General features: G+C 23.3%; 1 protein-coding gene across 7 annotated transcripts in view; it reads right to left on the bottom strand.

The window, feature by feature from the left end:
• The window catches only part of LOC122507326 (whirlin), a 240,588-nt gene that overhangs the window by 73,767 nt on the left and 151,650 nt on the right, over positions 1–15,171 (bottom strand). For 5 of the 7 annotated variants that reach the window (XM_043619982.1, XM_043619986.1, XM_043619984.1 and 2 more), the window contains 2 exons: positions 7,743–7,824; positions 7,378–7,485 (listed from right to left, as the gene is read on the bottom strand). In XM_043619982.1, the coding sequence (XP_043475917.1) occupies positions 7,378–7,485; positions 7,743–7,824 (190 nt within the window). The remainder of the gene's footprint in view (positions 1–7,377; positions 7,486–7,742; positions 7,825–15,171) is intronic. The other 2 variants (XM_043619987.1, XM_043619988.1) reach the window with 1 other exon arrangement.

Genomic DNA, 15,171 nt, shown 5'->3' with positions numbered 1-15,171 from the left:
AATGGTCCGCATAAATCTCGCAAGCTGTATGCACATACAGACGCACATGCATTCAGCAGAAAAACAAAAGAATAGTATATATGGAGGAAGAAAAAAGAATCTGGTGCGGTGTCGTGATTGAGATCCATTAGTCCTACTCGCTTCAATCATCCAATTTTTCTTTTTTCTTCATTCATTTCTCTTTCTCTCTTTTATTTTATCAGGATACCAATTAATTCAGAGTGAATTCCGTCCGCTTTTTCTCGTTTTCATGCTTTTTTTTTCTCTTTTCCTTTTTGGTTTTTTCTCGTGACCAAAAATCAGTCTTTTACAAAGAAAATTGGGTCAATTTTTTAACTTATTATATTGTAACAAAAAAAATTGTATTTTTTCAGTTCAAAAAAACGTAAATAATGTATAAAATATTGTAATCAGGGATCCGACCATTGAATATTTTTGTAAATAATCGTTATTGTAGATGATAGTTTATTTATAGGGTACCTATACTTATTTATAGTAAGACGAAAAAAGAAAACAAGTTGAAAGAAAATTTTTCTTTTCCATTTCTGATTAGTCATGCGGTAAATTTAATTATTTTTTTCCTACGATAGAAAATTGAATTTTAAAAGAAGTAAATTGAAATCCTTTTAAGTTAACTACGTAATTAATTAAAACTTCAATATCTTTTGTGAATTCTTTATCTTTTTAAATCTCTTCAATTTTTTTTTATTTTTAGTCTCTATTACGTTAATAAACAAAAGAAAACTTTTTCCTATAATTGTTTTTTTATTCTGTATTTACAGCCTTGAAAGCTAACTTTAGAGAAATTATTTTTTAATTTTTTAATTTTATTTTTCTTCTCTAGAAATTACTTCCTCAGGAAAACAAATTAATTTATATTTGAATTATTTTTGATTTCGAAATACAAATTGATGGCATTGGGCTAACTTTTGTTGTGGACCGTCACATTCTTCCTTAATTTTCAATTTTAGTTTCATTGAATAGAATTTCGACTCAAGAAAATTTTTATTTTGTTTAAAAAAATTCTATTTAACGGAATTTCTACTAAATTCAATTTTTTGGCTGAAAGAAAAACGATTTAATAGAATTTCTACTAATAAACTACATTTTGATATGAGAAAAAAATTCTATTTAACGGAAGTCCTGTTCAACTAAAAAATTATTTGGTTAAAAGATATTTTGTTTAACATAATTCCCATATAACTAAATTTTTATTTAGCAAAAAATTGCTTGAAAAAATTAAACTCCCAAAAAATTTGCTCTAAAAAATAAAATGAGACAAATTTCAAAAATTTAAATACTTTCAACTTGTTTTATTTCTTGTTTCACGTAAATTTTAGAATATTATGTATAGAAGAACGCCGACACTGATTCAATATAATCGAAAAGCAATGAATGTTAAATTTAATGCGTAATATTTGTCTTCAGTATAGCCTTCACAAAATCCGACTGATTTGCAAGGTTCATAATTTTTTTTTTTACATTAACATCCATTCATCATTTCTTTATTATATGTTTAAAAAGCGTAAAAGTTCAAATGCGTGTATCACGCGAATTATGTGATATATAATGAAAATCTGCGTTTATATAGCAATACCGAAATTATATTATAGTCCTATATCGATTAGATTAAAAATTGATAATAATTTGTGTACACACAATAATATTATACTTTCGCCGTTTTAATTAATACTTATACAATTTTAGTACGTAATGAGAACAAACAAAATTCCGCAAATATATAATTTTATATTTATTTTACAAAACAAAAAATGAATGTTTTTCCGAATAGCACGGAATATTTCACTCATATTCCTGGAATATTTCGTTGAAATATTGGGAATATTCCACTGGAGTATTTCATCGAAACACTCCATTTAAATATTAGAAATATTCCATTGCAGTATTTCATTGAATCATTCCATTTAAATATTAGAAATATTCTAAAAAGAATACTCCATTGATACATTTGGAATAATCAAAAGGAACATTCCAATCCAAACGAATATTTCATTGTAACATTAGGAATATTCCAAAAGAATAATTAATTGAAATATTCCATTGGAATATTGGAAATATTCCAACAGAATATTCCTCTGAAGTATTTCATTCAAATATTTGGAATATTTCAAAAGAATATTCCATTTAAAGATTAGGAATTTAATAAAAGAATATTTTATCAAAATATTTAAAATATTCCAGTATGGAAATATTATCAGGAAAAAATTATTTCTTTGAAACATTTGCAATATTCAAACAGAATATTCCTCCGAAGTATTTCATTTAAATATTAGGAATATTTCAAAAGAATATTCCACTGAAACATTGAAAATATCCAAAAAGAATATTTCATTTAAACATTAGGAATTTTATAAAAGAATATTCCATTTAAAAGACATTGGGAATATTTCATTAAAACGTTGAGAATATTTCTTGAAATATTGAGAATATACCAAAAGAATATTTCCGTGAAACCTGCAAATTCCAGAAGAATATTGCATTTATATTTTTGGAATATTAAAATGTCCGAACTTCGAAATATTCTTATGAAATAATGTTCAAATAGTGCATTAAAATATTCCCATAATATTCCAATTGGAATATTCCATATTTTTCCATTACAATATTCCAATGGAATATTTTATATATTATTCCAAACGTAGGACATGTAGATATTCCTAAAATTCGTATTTCTAAATATTTCAAGAAAATATTGCATTAAAACATTATGAATATTCCAAAAGAATATTCCATGAAAATATTAGAAATACTCAGAAAAAAAATTCAATTTAAATATTGGAAATATTTCATTGAAACGTTGCTAATATGTCAGAAGAATATTACATTGAAACATTGGGAATATTCCAAAAGAATATTTCATGGAAACATTAGGGATATTCCAAAAGAATATATTGGAAATATTTTATTCAAATGTTGATAGGTAATATTCCAGAAAAATAATACATTGAAACATTTGAGAATATTCCATTAACATTTCTGGTATATTAAAATATTTGAACTTTGGAATATTCCTTTGAAATAATATAGAAATATTACATCAAAATATTGTGGGTCTATTTAAACAATTTTTGAGCCATTAAAATAAATTATCAATTTGTTTTGAACTAAAAAAGTTGTCAGTTTAAAAAGCAATATTCCATTGTAATATTCCTAAGAAATATTTCATATTTTTCAATTACAGTATTCCAATGGAATATTTCTATATTATTCAAAATATAGGACATATTAATATTCCTAAATAATTCCAAAAGAACATTCCCAATATTCCAAATGGAATACGCCAGGAATGTAAATAGAATACTCCGTGCTATTCGACTTCAAACTCTGTATAATTAATTTTACCTCTGTAATAATCTCTGTTTTATTCTGTTATTTAATATACATAAAATGAAACAAAAAGAAAATTTTTCTCCTTTCTTAACCTTTTCTTTTTTTGCAAAACAACTGTTCTTTTAATCATCGGGGAATTTTTTTTTCCTGGTTCTTTTTTTTTTATTGAGAATAGAAAAAATCGAAAGGAAGCAACGACTTATTTTTCACGTCTTGGAGGGTCTCTCTCTCTCTTGGAATATTTTCTTTTTGTCTCTCATTCATCTCACTTTGCTTTGTTCTTGATAGAGAGAGCAGAAATCGTATCAAAGAACAAAGCATATAAAAGAGATGGATTGATGGAAGAAAAACGGGCCACGTCAGACGTAAATAAATGATAGAGAGGAATCAAAGATTCGATATAGAAGGATAGATAAGCGAGCACACCATGAATCGGCGTGTATATCTTTTGATTTACATCTAAAGATTCTCTCTTTCTCTCTCATCAAAAGACCATTTTAGTAAAATCTAACGTCATCATAAAATGGAAGCAAGAGATTTTATTATTTTTATTTCCGCTATTCAGACAACTATAAAACTATTATATTTTTTTTCTTTCTAAACGTATGTTTTCTTTTTTTTTTGGTTAAAGATATTATTTATTGATAAAAATAAATATTTTTTTTTATTTTTCGAAAAAGGGTAGAAACAAGTCTACAATTAATTCTGCATGACACAAAAAAATTTTTAAAAATTTCTATTTTCGACTCTACATATTTATAATCAGAAAATATCTTCATAAATTTACAGTAATTCAAAATATATTTAGTCTTTGTATATTTAATTGCCTGTATATAAAATTGAATTTATATTAAACTGAAATTTTCCATCAAACCAAATTTCGAATTAATAACATTTTTATTTAGCAATATCCATATTTTCATTAAACATAATTTTCAACGAACTGAATATGCTTAATATTGGACAAATTTTTTTTAAAACCGAACTTAAATTTACAGAGGAATTATAATTTGAAAGGTTTTTTATTTGGCTTAAAAATGTTTTGTTTAATTAAATTTAAGTCAAAATAAATTTTTTTGTAGTTAGAAGATATATTTATAGTTGAAGAGAATTCGTACCGAACTGAATTTCTATTTGGCTAAGAGAAATTTTATTTCACTGAATTTCTACTTCATTAAATTTTTATTTGACTGAAAGAAATTCTATTCAACAGAGTTTTTATTAAAATATAATTTCATTGGGCTAAAAGAAATTCTATTTAATAGAATTTCTACATTTTTATTAAACTAAAAAAATTTTTTCAAAAGAATTCTTATTAAACTAAATTTTTTATTTGGTTAAATGACAATCCATTTAACAGAATTCTTATCAAACTAAATTTTTTTTTGGTTAAATAACAATCCATTTAAAAGAATTCTCATCAAACTAAATTTTTATTTGGTTAAATGAAAACCCATTTAATAAAATTTCTACTATAAATTAAAATTTGTTGGCTATAAAAGAAATTTTATATTTAACAGGACTTTTCTTTTACTGTAATTCTAACAGAATTTATTCTTAACTAATTTTAATAATAATTAATATAAATTCAGTAAAAAAACCTTCTGTAAAAGGTACTTAAGGGGATAACCAAGTCGATTCGATTTTTATATTGATCTTCAATGGGAAAATGGCATCGACTTTGACGCGAATCATTTAAAGGTTATGTTTATGTTATTTTTACTTAAATTAAAATATTGTGTTTAATTTTCTAAACTAAAATGAGTTTTTATTGATTATTCTAGATGTAATAAAAATTTAAACATCAGTCATTTTTGTTTCAAGTTGATCCCCTTTGCGTATTTTCATTCAAAAAATTCCAAACATAACCTACAATTTTTTGCTTCTTAGATACCTTTCATAAAAGCTCATATCAAATATTTATATAATATATAAATTAAAATAAATATTTTTTAACAATAATTAATTAAACTTCTCCAGAAAAAAAAATTTCAAAATTTAATAAAATAAAAAAAAAAATTTTTCTATTTTTTTTCTTCAATCTTAAATTCAATATTTTTCTTACAGGAGGAAAATTTAAAAATTTCGCACAGGTCTTCTGAGAGGTGTTTGTCATGAATTTAGACGTTATTTACGTCTCATATTTTTCTTTCTTCGTTTTTTTTTTGTTAAAAAAAAATTTCAAGTATATTATGAACATTTCTCACGAGAGAATATCAAGAAATACCGACGCACATGAAAATGTTTTTAAACTCTATAGATGATTTCATATATAAAGTTTCTACTATAACGTTTGTCCCTCAAAGCCGATTGTTTCGTCATTATTCTTCACAAGAGTTTGAAATGTGAAAAATATTATAACAAGGCCTTAACCCTTCCTGGTGGTAAAATATTTCTTTACTCAGTTGTACCATTCTTTACCTTTATGTTATGTATAAAATAATACGCAAAACGCAATTTCGATAATGTTCGATTTTGAAATCAGAAGAAAAAATTAACAAAAAAAATTTCTAGTCAATGATATATTTGTTCAAATTCTACGTTTATTTTCAAACTCTAAATTCTACGTTTCTTTTGCTTGCTAAGAATAATAATAAATATGACTAGATCAAATTTTCTATCTTCTAATTCAGGATTGTTACATTTGTAAATTATTTTCTTCACCTGCTTCATAAAAAGTTAAAAAAAAATACTTGAATTTTCTATTACAAAATTTTTTTTCTATTTAATAATTTTTTTAAACTTTTAATTTAAGATAAAATTTTTCTTAGTTTTACATTTTACACTTTTTATACTTTCAACTTCAACTATGAGATAATTATTTTTTTAAAAAAAAGGTTGAATTTTTGGAAAAAATTGTTGACAAAATACAAAATAATTTTTTTTTGTCAACTTTTTGAGTTTGTTTAATTAATAAAGAGTTTTGATTATTAATTAAAATAACTATTGACAAATAAATAACAGACTTAACCGAATAATTTTTTTTAAAGTCAAATTGTAACTTGAAAATCTACATGTATCGGAAAAAAAAGAATATTAATTCTGTATTTTAAATAAAAAGAAATTAATTTGACGCAAATAAGAATTTTTTATTTTAGTGAACAAAAATTTCGATAAAGTGTAAAAAATAAATTTCCATAAAGAAAGCTAAATTACTAAAATGAAATATGAAAGAAGCAATTTATTTTGAAGAAAATAGTAACAAAGTGACAGACCTTCATTAAAAACTAATAGACCTTATTATAAAAAAAATCCTTTGTTGTATTCAACTGCCATTGCTCTAAGTATGTTACTGACGCGAAGCTAATAATATTTATGGCCTAATGATATATTTTTTTGTCTAATCATAAAATAACGCTTCCTAGTTTCTAACTGATAACTGTTCTATAGATTTTTTTCTTTCTCGAAAGAACGAGTTCTTCACAACAATAATAATTATTAATAATAATATTCAATTTTAAACTAAAAATAAAAAACATTCTCTTTTTCATTTGAGAAAACTTCTCGAATTTAAATAACAATTTTCAAAGACTGATTGTTTTAATAACACAATTCCTTTATTCACAAAAAAGAGAATAGACTGAAAAAGTTTTCATTATTATATTGTTGAAAATATTTCCATTGTTTTTATTATCAACAAGAGTTAAAACATTGTAGAGGTGAATTTTTTTAACGAACAATTGAGAACAATTAATAACATTTGTCAAATTAATCTAAAAGTTTTTTATTACAGTTATAATATTAAAAATAAATAAAAACAAATAATCTATTAAAAATAAATTTATTTTTAAATAAATTTTCAAGAATTTAAGTAGATTTTAATTTAAATAATAATAATTATTATTATTGCCTGTTATTATTATTATTATTATTTTGAAATTATTTATTAAAGAAATTGAAATTATTTTACGAATGAAAAATCGTTCTTTCGAGAAAATGTTTTTCATATATATTATTAAAAAAGAAAATTATTTGAAAAAAGTGAAAAATAAGAGAATAATAAAGATAAAATATTGAAAGACTCACCAAATTGTCGGCATGAAGACGATGATGATAATCCCGCGAATTTCCACGAGAACTTCCGGGTGAACTGTGTCGACGTCCTCGATCATTATCAATTTCGTCGTCATAATCCTGGAAAAGAAAGAAAAATAATACGGTTATTAAAAAAAAAAGAAAAAAAAATTAGTAAAATAGAAAATTAATTCTCCCCTCAATTACAATATTTTTCCTTGTTATTTCAAAACACTCAAATGTTTACATTTATATATAAATAATATATTCAATTTCAAACCAGGTAAACATATTATTTTTATTGAAACAAGAGAAGAAAAAACACATAAATGAGAAAAAACTCGATTTCAGAGAGTCGATTACGCGTTTCTTTGTACCTGATTATCACACTCGTCATCGTTGGAGAGGGCGAGGTCAGAAGTGGCGACCTGGTACTGATGAATCTTTCTGCAGCCCATTCTGCAATGTGCCCAAAATCCGTAAAAACCAGTTTCTTTTTTTTTGATTTCAAAATATTTTTAATTCCCGAGATAAATAAAAATTTCGATAATTTTCCACATATTTAGTTTACTTTCGGTATAGGTACTCAAGAGTCTTTACAGCAATTAATAAATTGAATTTCATTAAAGTCTTTGGATTTAATTTTTTGTTTTGGAATTTTTTCATCCAACTTTAAAAATTCGTCAGTATAATTATACTGACCAAAAACATATATTCCATTCAAATAATTTGTTTTCTCGACTATTATAGTCGTTATTTTAATAAATAAAAAAATTATGTTATAAATTTTCGCGCGATTATTTTCACGTGAATTATTATATGTGGGCAATTCCACGTGAGATTTAAGTCGACCTCTTAAAATCGGCCAAAAATATTTTTTTTCTATTCTGTATCGAAAAAAACAGATACGTATTTTTTTATTTTTGTTTAATTGTCAAAATTTTCGAAATTTTGGACTTTTATTCGCAGACCTATATTCAGTAGCTTATAAGTCCGAAAATGTTGAGTTTAGAAAAAAGTTGTCAAAGAATGAAAGTTTTAGTTTTCTTTAGACTTTTAAGAAATGTAAACAAAAAAATTTTTTTTTAATTTTTTATTAAAAAAAAATTTTTTTTTTATAAACAAATTAATTTTTTTTAACTTTGAGCCGGATTTAAAAAAATTTTTTTTAAATTTATTTATACCTTATAATATAGAGAAGATTTTCCGAAATGTCCCGAAATGGACCTGATGTGTTAAATGAGTTTTAAAACATTTTCAAAAATCACTTGCAAGCATCATATTAAAATATTAAAATTCTTCTCCAAAATTAAATTATTTTCAAAAATTTTAATAAAATTCTTGAAAAAATTCAATTATTTAGAGAAACAACGAAATTCTTCGAATGTATTCAATTATTTTTTTAAATAGTAAAATTCTTTGCAAAAATTCAATTATTTTTAATACAATTTTAACAAAATTTCATGAAAGAATTCAATTTTTAAATATAATTTTAATATCATTATTCGAAAAAATCCAATTATTTTATAAAATTTTAACAAATTCTTCGAAACAATTCAATTATTTTTAAAAGTAATAAAATTCTTCGTAAGAATTAAATTATTTTTAATAATAAAACTCTTTTCAGGAATTCAATTATTTTTAATACAATTAGTAACAAATTCGAATTGTATTCAATAAATTACAGAAATTATTCGAAGGAATTCAATTATTTTCTAAAAATTTTAATAAAATTCAAGAATTAAAAATGTTTAATCTCAGCTCTTAAGAAATACGATTATTGTAAAAACTTGAATATAAAATTCAATTACTTTAAAAATTTTCAATTGAAATTATTAAAGAAATTCCATTGTATTTTAAAAAAATTCAATGAAATTCTTCAACAGAATTTAATTAGGATATCAAAAATTTCAATAAAATTCTTCCCAAAATTTCAATTATTTTCAAAAATAATAAAACAAAAATGAAGAAAATCATAAAAAAAAAAATCATGAAGAAATCGATCACTCCGAGTCGAAGACTCGGAGTTATCGATATCTTCATGTTTTATTGTTATGAAAAATTTACTTTATAGTTTTAAGTAAAATTTTCTCTTATTTTACTCGGACTGGTTATATTTTTGTCAGCAATTGGTCCGTAATTTTTCATTTTTGGTCCCTAAAGTCCGTATTTTTAAATACTTTCACTGGTTCGAGCACTGCGTTAGGTGTAAATGTGCAATTAAAACAGAATTTAAATCATTTTCCCAATAACATTTTTTTTATTATAAAACAGTTTTAGAAGAATAAAATGGTTTAATTTCTCCACTTGAGAACGCTAAGATCGCCACTAGATGGCGAGGAATCTGATTTTATTGACTCAACTGCCATCTAACGGTGACCTTGGCGTTCGCAGGTGGAGAGTTGCATCTCCATATTGAATCTCAAAATATTCGTCAATATTCGTAATTTTATAATTATTTATAATCAAATCTAGAGAGTTTGATTTGATATATATAGTAATTTTTTCGAACACTTTTTTCTTTAAATATTTAATAAATTGAGCCGAAATTTTGTACGAAAGTCTAAAATACAATAATGAAGGCAAGTGATGTGCAAAAGTTTTAATATGTTTAAAATTAATTATTACAAATACCTTTAAAATTGAGGCTCCGGATCTTAAACGGGCACTTTCACCATTTAAAATCAATGCTGAAAGTGCTCTTTTAAGATCCGGTGCCTCAATTATCAGTTGTAACGGTCACATCTAATCAATTTCTCGTCTTTACCGATTTCAAAGTGTTTTATTTTTATTATAATTTATTATTGAATTATTAAAACTTTTGCACATCACTGCCCTTCTTTATTACATTTTAGACTTTCTTACAAAATTTCAGATCAATTTATTAAATATTTAAAGAGAAAAGTGGTCGAAAAAATTACCATTGAGAACTTAACAAAATCACATGCTGTTAAAGAAAGTTTAATTGAAAGTTAGAGTATGTTTTAATTTAATTATTGCTAGATAGTAGATATAAATTAAAGAATTAACTACACAGAAAGAATGATATTCGAAAATTTAAGAATATAAAATTTTGGATCCTATTTAAGTATTTTTCCATGTATTTTATTCTTAAAGTTAAAATATAATATTATTGAAATAGGAAAATATACTTAAAGAGGAGCTAAGGTTATATTCTTAAATTAAAAATATAGTTTTTCAATGTATTAAAAACAATTTTAATATTTTTAGTAACTGGTGTAAATTAATGTAAGAATAATGATATATTATTATCATTTTGGGTTTGTTATCGACTAACATTTTAATAACTATAAAAAAAAATTGTCATTCTTACTTTTATTACTATTTTGATTTTAATTAACATTTATTAATCTTTAAGTTTAACATTTAAAGCACAAGAAAAAAATGTTGAAATTAAAGAGAAAGTCAAGCAGCTTTGTTACACACAGGAAGTAAATCATAATCCCTTTCATGCTCAATGATTTGCCATCTGTCGTTACCATAAAACTGGACTAGATCCAGGAAACATGAACGACATTGCTCTGGACCAAGAGCTTTATATACATATACAGCTTCTACAATCTCATCTCTATTCCATATATCGGAGATTCTCTTTACATTTTTCCCAATTTCTTCTTCCGTTTCTCCAACTTCATCTCTCTCTCTCTCTCTCTTCCTCCTTCTATCGCCACTCGAATACATTGACATTTTCCTGTATACGAGATGAATCGATTTACATCTGGTGATAATTTACTTTGGCCCAATTTCAAGGGACGTAAGTTTTCAATGTCCTTGCATATTTGCACAGCTATTCTTTTTGCTTCTTTTTCTTCTTCATCATTCTTTTATCTTTTTTTTTTTTAATTTAAACTTCAGTAATTTACATTTTCCTGTAGGCAATTAATTCGATTGTCGTCCTCGTCGATATTCAAATCAGATTCAAACGAAATTGATTATAAAAAAAAGGGGGAGAAAAAAAATGTCAAACTTGTTAAGATAGCCGAGACACATAAAATGTATAATATGCTTGTTTGCAATCTGTGAAATTAATCGCCAGTCAGTTGAAAATTAATTAGCTACTGATTTATTTCAAACTAATTTTTATAATTGTTATTGCATTGTAATCTCTTTGTTTAATCTTTTAAAATACCTCCAAACTTATTCAATTTAAATTGTATAATTAAATCGCAGTCTCTTCAACTCATGGAAGTTTTTATGGTCCGGAAAATTGCGAAATCTCGAATGGAAAATTCCTTGGAAAACTGAAAACAAATTTAATTGATTCAAATAACTGTTTACTTGTCTAATATCAAATAAATATTTACATAATTTTTATTTAAATCACATAAACTGTATTTCAAGCAATAATTTCAATATATCTATTTAAAACAAATATAGCATTTAATTCATCGAAATAAAAATTATTTTATGCAAATTAATATTTATTTGCTAATAGTTAAGAAATTGTTTATTTGAATCAAATAAATTGTTTCCAGTCCCTATATTGGTTGGAGGATGAAAGTTCCATTTTGAAAAAAAAAGTTCCAATAATTCTTTGTTCTAAAAGCCAAAAGTTCCAATAATTTTTTTTTCAAAAACCAAAAATTCCAATAATTCTTTTTCCAAAAACCAAACGGTCCAACATTTTTTTCAAATTCAAACTTCAAATTTAGAAACTTTTTCGTGCCGTATTCCATCACTTCTAAGAATTACGAGAAACAAAATGGCGGCGGACAAATAAAACAGCTGATCCACTTGAAATTTTATAATTCGTCTAAATTTCAAATTAAATGGAATTAAATGACGATATTTTTTCAAAACAATTTTTCCCAATGGCAAGAATGTGATTTATGTGTTAATAATATTATTAAACATAATTTATCTAAATAATTTAATTAATTAAGTTAAATACCTAATTTAATAGGATTGTATATAATTTAAAAAAAAATTACTATTTCATTAATATTTTTTATCATTTAATTATTAATAGCATGTGCTATACAATTAAAAATAATAATTATTTATTTAATAATATATTTTTTATTCCGTGAATTTTTCTCAGATTAATTCAATTTTTTATTGTACGTTGGCACTTGTGTATTTTGGTATTTTCAACATTGGGACTTATTTATATTGGATAACATACTTATTTTGGAACTTCTCCAGATTGAAATTTTTTTAAATTAGACATTTTGCATATTGGAACTTTTGTCCTACAATCCCTATGTTACATATATTAATCTAAATCTTTTTGAGTTCAATAAAGAACCTTGTAACATAATTGAAAATTTTACAATTTTAATTTAATCATATCTTTTATTATAATACTCAATTGGAATAAATTATATTCTTATTCAAACATTGTTTATGTTCATTAATTCAACAATATTTTGCATCAATAATTTCACAAAAAGTCAAGATAATAAACATATTCAGATTATTATTACCTTCTAATTAACCTATATATGTAATCCCTTTTATTTCATGCAAAATTTACACTTGTTCTAGTTTGCTTTTTTATTTCCTTTGGGAATTGATCCTTTCAATTGTTTTGAATTTTAAAATTCAATGTTATGAAGATTAAATTATAACAAGAATTAATTATAAACAAAACTATTTTGAATGAAAAATAATAATTTAATTTACAATTTTAATTTAACTTTCTAAAACATAAAAATAGTTACCTACTTATAAACTATTGTAGAAAAACTAATTTTTATTAATGGAAAATCAATTTTAGAGAGTAAATTTTGTGGTACAGATTTTGCAAAAAAAAATTTGGAAATTATTTTATTTTCCATGATTTTCTGTTAATAAGTATAATTTTTTTTAATTTCAAAACATAACATTTTGTTTAAAAAAATCTTATAATTTTTCTAACTTTTGTAATTTTGAATCTGAAATAATTGAATTATTACATACAATTTTATTAAAATTGTTGAAAATAATTGAATTCTTTCGAGGAAATCTATAAATATTGTATTTTTGAAAAGAATTACCTAAATCAAAAAATTATTTAATTTCTGAATAGAGTTTTATTAACATTTTTAAAAGAACTAAATTTCTTTCCAAAAAATATTATTCAAAAATTTTTATTCAAAAATTTTTAAAATAAAGTAATTAAATTCTTACAAGAAATTTTATCAACATTGTATTGAAAACAATTCTTAAAATCTTACAAAGAATTGAATCTGAAATAATTAAATTTCTACAGAGAATTTTATGAAAATTTTTAAGAATAATAAATTGAATTCTTTAGAGAAATTTTATTAAAATTCTATTGAAAATAATTGAATTCTTGCAAAGAATTGAATTTGAAATAATTCATTTTCTGCATAGAATTTTGTTAAAATTATTGAAATAATTCAATTCCTAAGAAGAAATTTATAAAAAATATAGAAAATAATTGAATTCCTGCAAAGAATTTCATTAAAATATTATAAAAATAATTATGTTGATTCGAAGAATTTCAATATTTTTGGAAATATTTGAATTCTTGCAAAGAAATGAATCTGAAATAATTTTTGTTGTCGACAATAAACTACCTACAGAGAAACTGCACAAAATAAAATTGTGTACAAGCTCATTTTTAAATAAAATTTTAAATAAGAATTCCATTGTTACTTCCTCATAGAGGAAGTATTGTAATACCAAAATTTTTCGAGTTCGATTTTTTGACAAAAAACGTTTTTTGCCCATAACTTTAAAAAAATGTTAGGACACCTATAAATGTTTTTCCATAATTTTGTAAGGTTTTTTTAGACGCATCTTTTGAGCCCTCATTGAACATTTTTCGTCCATATTAACCGGAGTTATTAAACTTTTAAAAATCAAAAATTTTGGAAAATAAGACTTTTTTGAAAATTTTGTTAAAAAACGTAGAAGTGACTTTAAATTTATCGTTATCAACTTGTAGAGCATTAAAAACGCTTCGATTGACCTATTTTTGAACCTACTTCGATAATAAATTTCGAAATTATTGGTATTTTAAAAACCAAAAATTGTGAAAAATGACATTTTCTCAACTTTTTTGTTTGAAAATTTTTATTTAACTATTAAATTATTGTAAATATCTTGTAGGGTATTTAAAAATACATTCATTGACTCAAAATTCAATCACTTTTACCATATTTATAAAAAGTTATTCATATATTTCTATTATTTTTATCTCTATGAGGAAGTAAAGTGTTCATGAAATGAGCACCAAAATTATAAAAAAAATACAACTGGCAGCGGTTTCTACATTATGTCAATGATTTTTTTTTAATCGAAATTTTTACGTTTAATTCAAAAATAATTTTTGGTTCACTGTATACAAAGATAATTATGTTTGAATTAATTTCTAAATTAACTTGTTAACTTGTTTCTTGTATGCAGTTAAGCGATATGCAATTAAATAGCAAATAATTTATTAAATAAAATCATTTAATTTGTATACAGTTCAATTGTGTGCAGTTTATAATTTTAAATTAAAAAAATGTTATTTAAAAATTAGCTTGTATTATAATTTTATTTTGTGCATAGTTCCCCTGTAGTCAGTTTAATATGTATAGGCATCAACAGGCGCCCCTAATAAGTAATCAGTTAATTAGTGATTTTTTTTCAATTTTCAATTTGAAATTATTCAAAAATTGAAGTTGAAATTTAAAAACAAAAAAATTTTGTATAATTGTATAATAATAATAAACAGAAGACTGGGTTATGCACGCTATCGCAAGTACCATTTGCTAGTAATAATAATAAAAATAGACAAAAAGAATAATAGTAATGTAAGATGTTCCATATATTATAGCTGATAGCTCACAA

The sequence above is a fragment of the Leptopilina heterotoma genome, unplaced genomic scaffold (genome assembly GCF_015476425.1).
Source record: "Leptopilina heterotoma isolate Lh14 unplaced genomic scaffold, ASM1547642v1 Lhet_46, whole genome shotgun sequence".
Lineage (NCBI taxonomy): Eukaryota > Metazoa > Arthropoda > Insecta > Hymenoptera > Figitidae > Leptopilina > Leptopilina heterotoma.
This window is presented reverse-complemented; position numbering and strand designations above follow the sequence as displayed.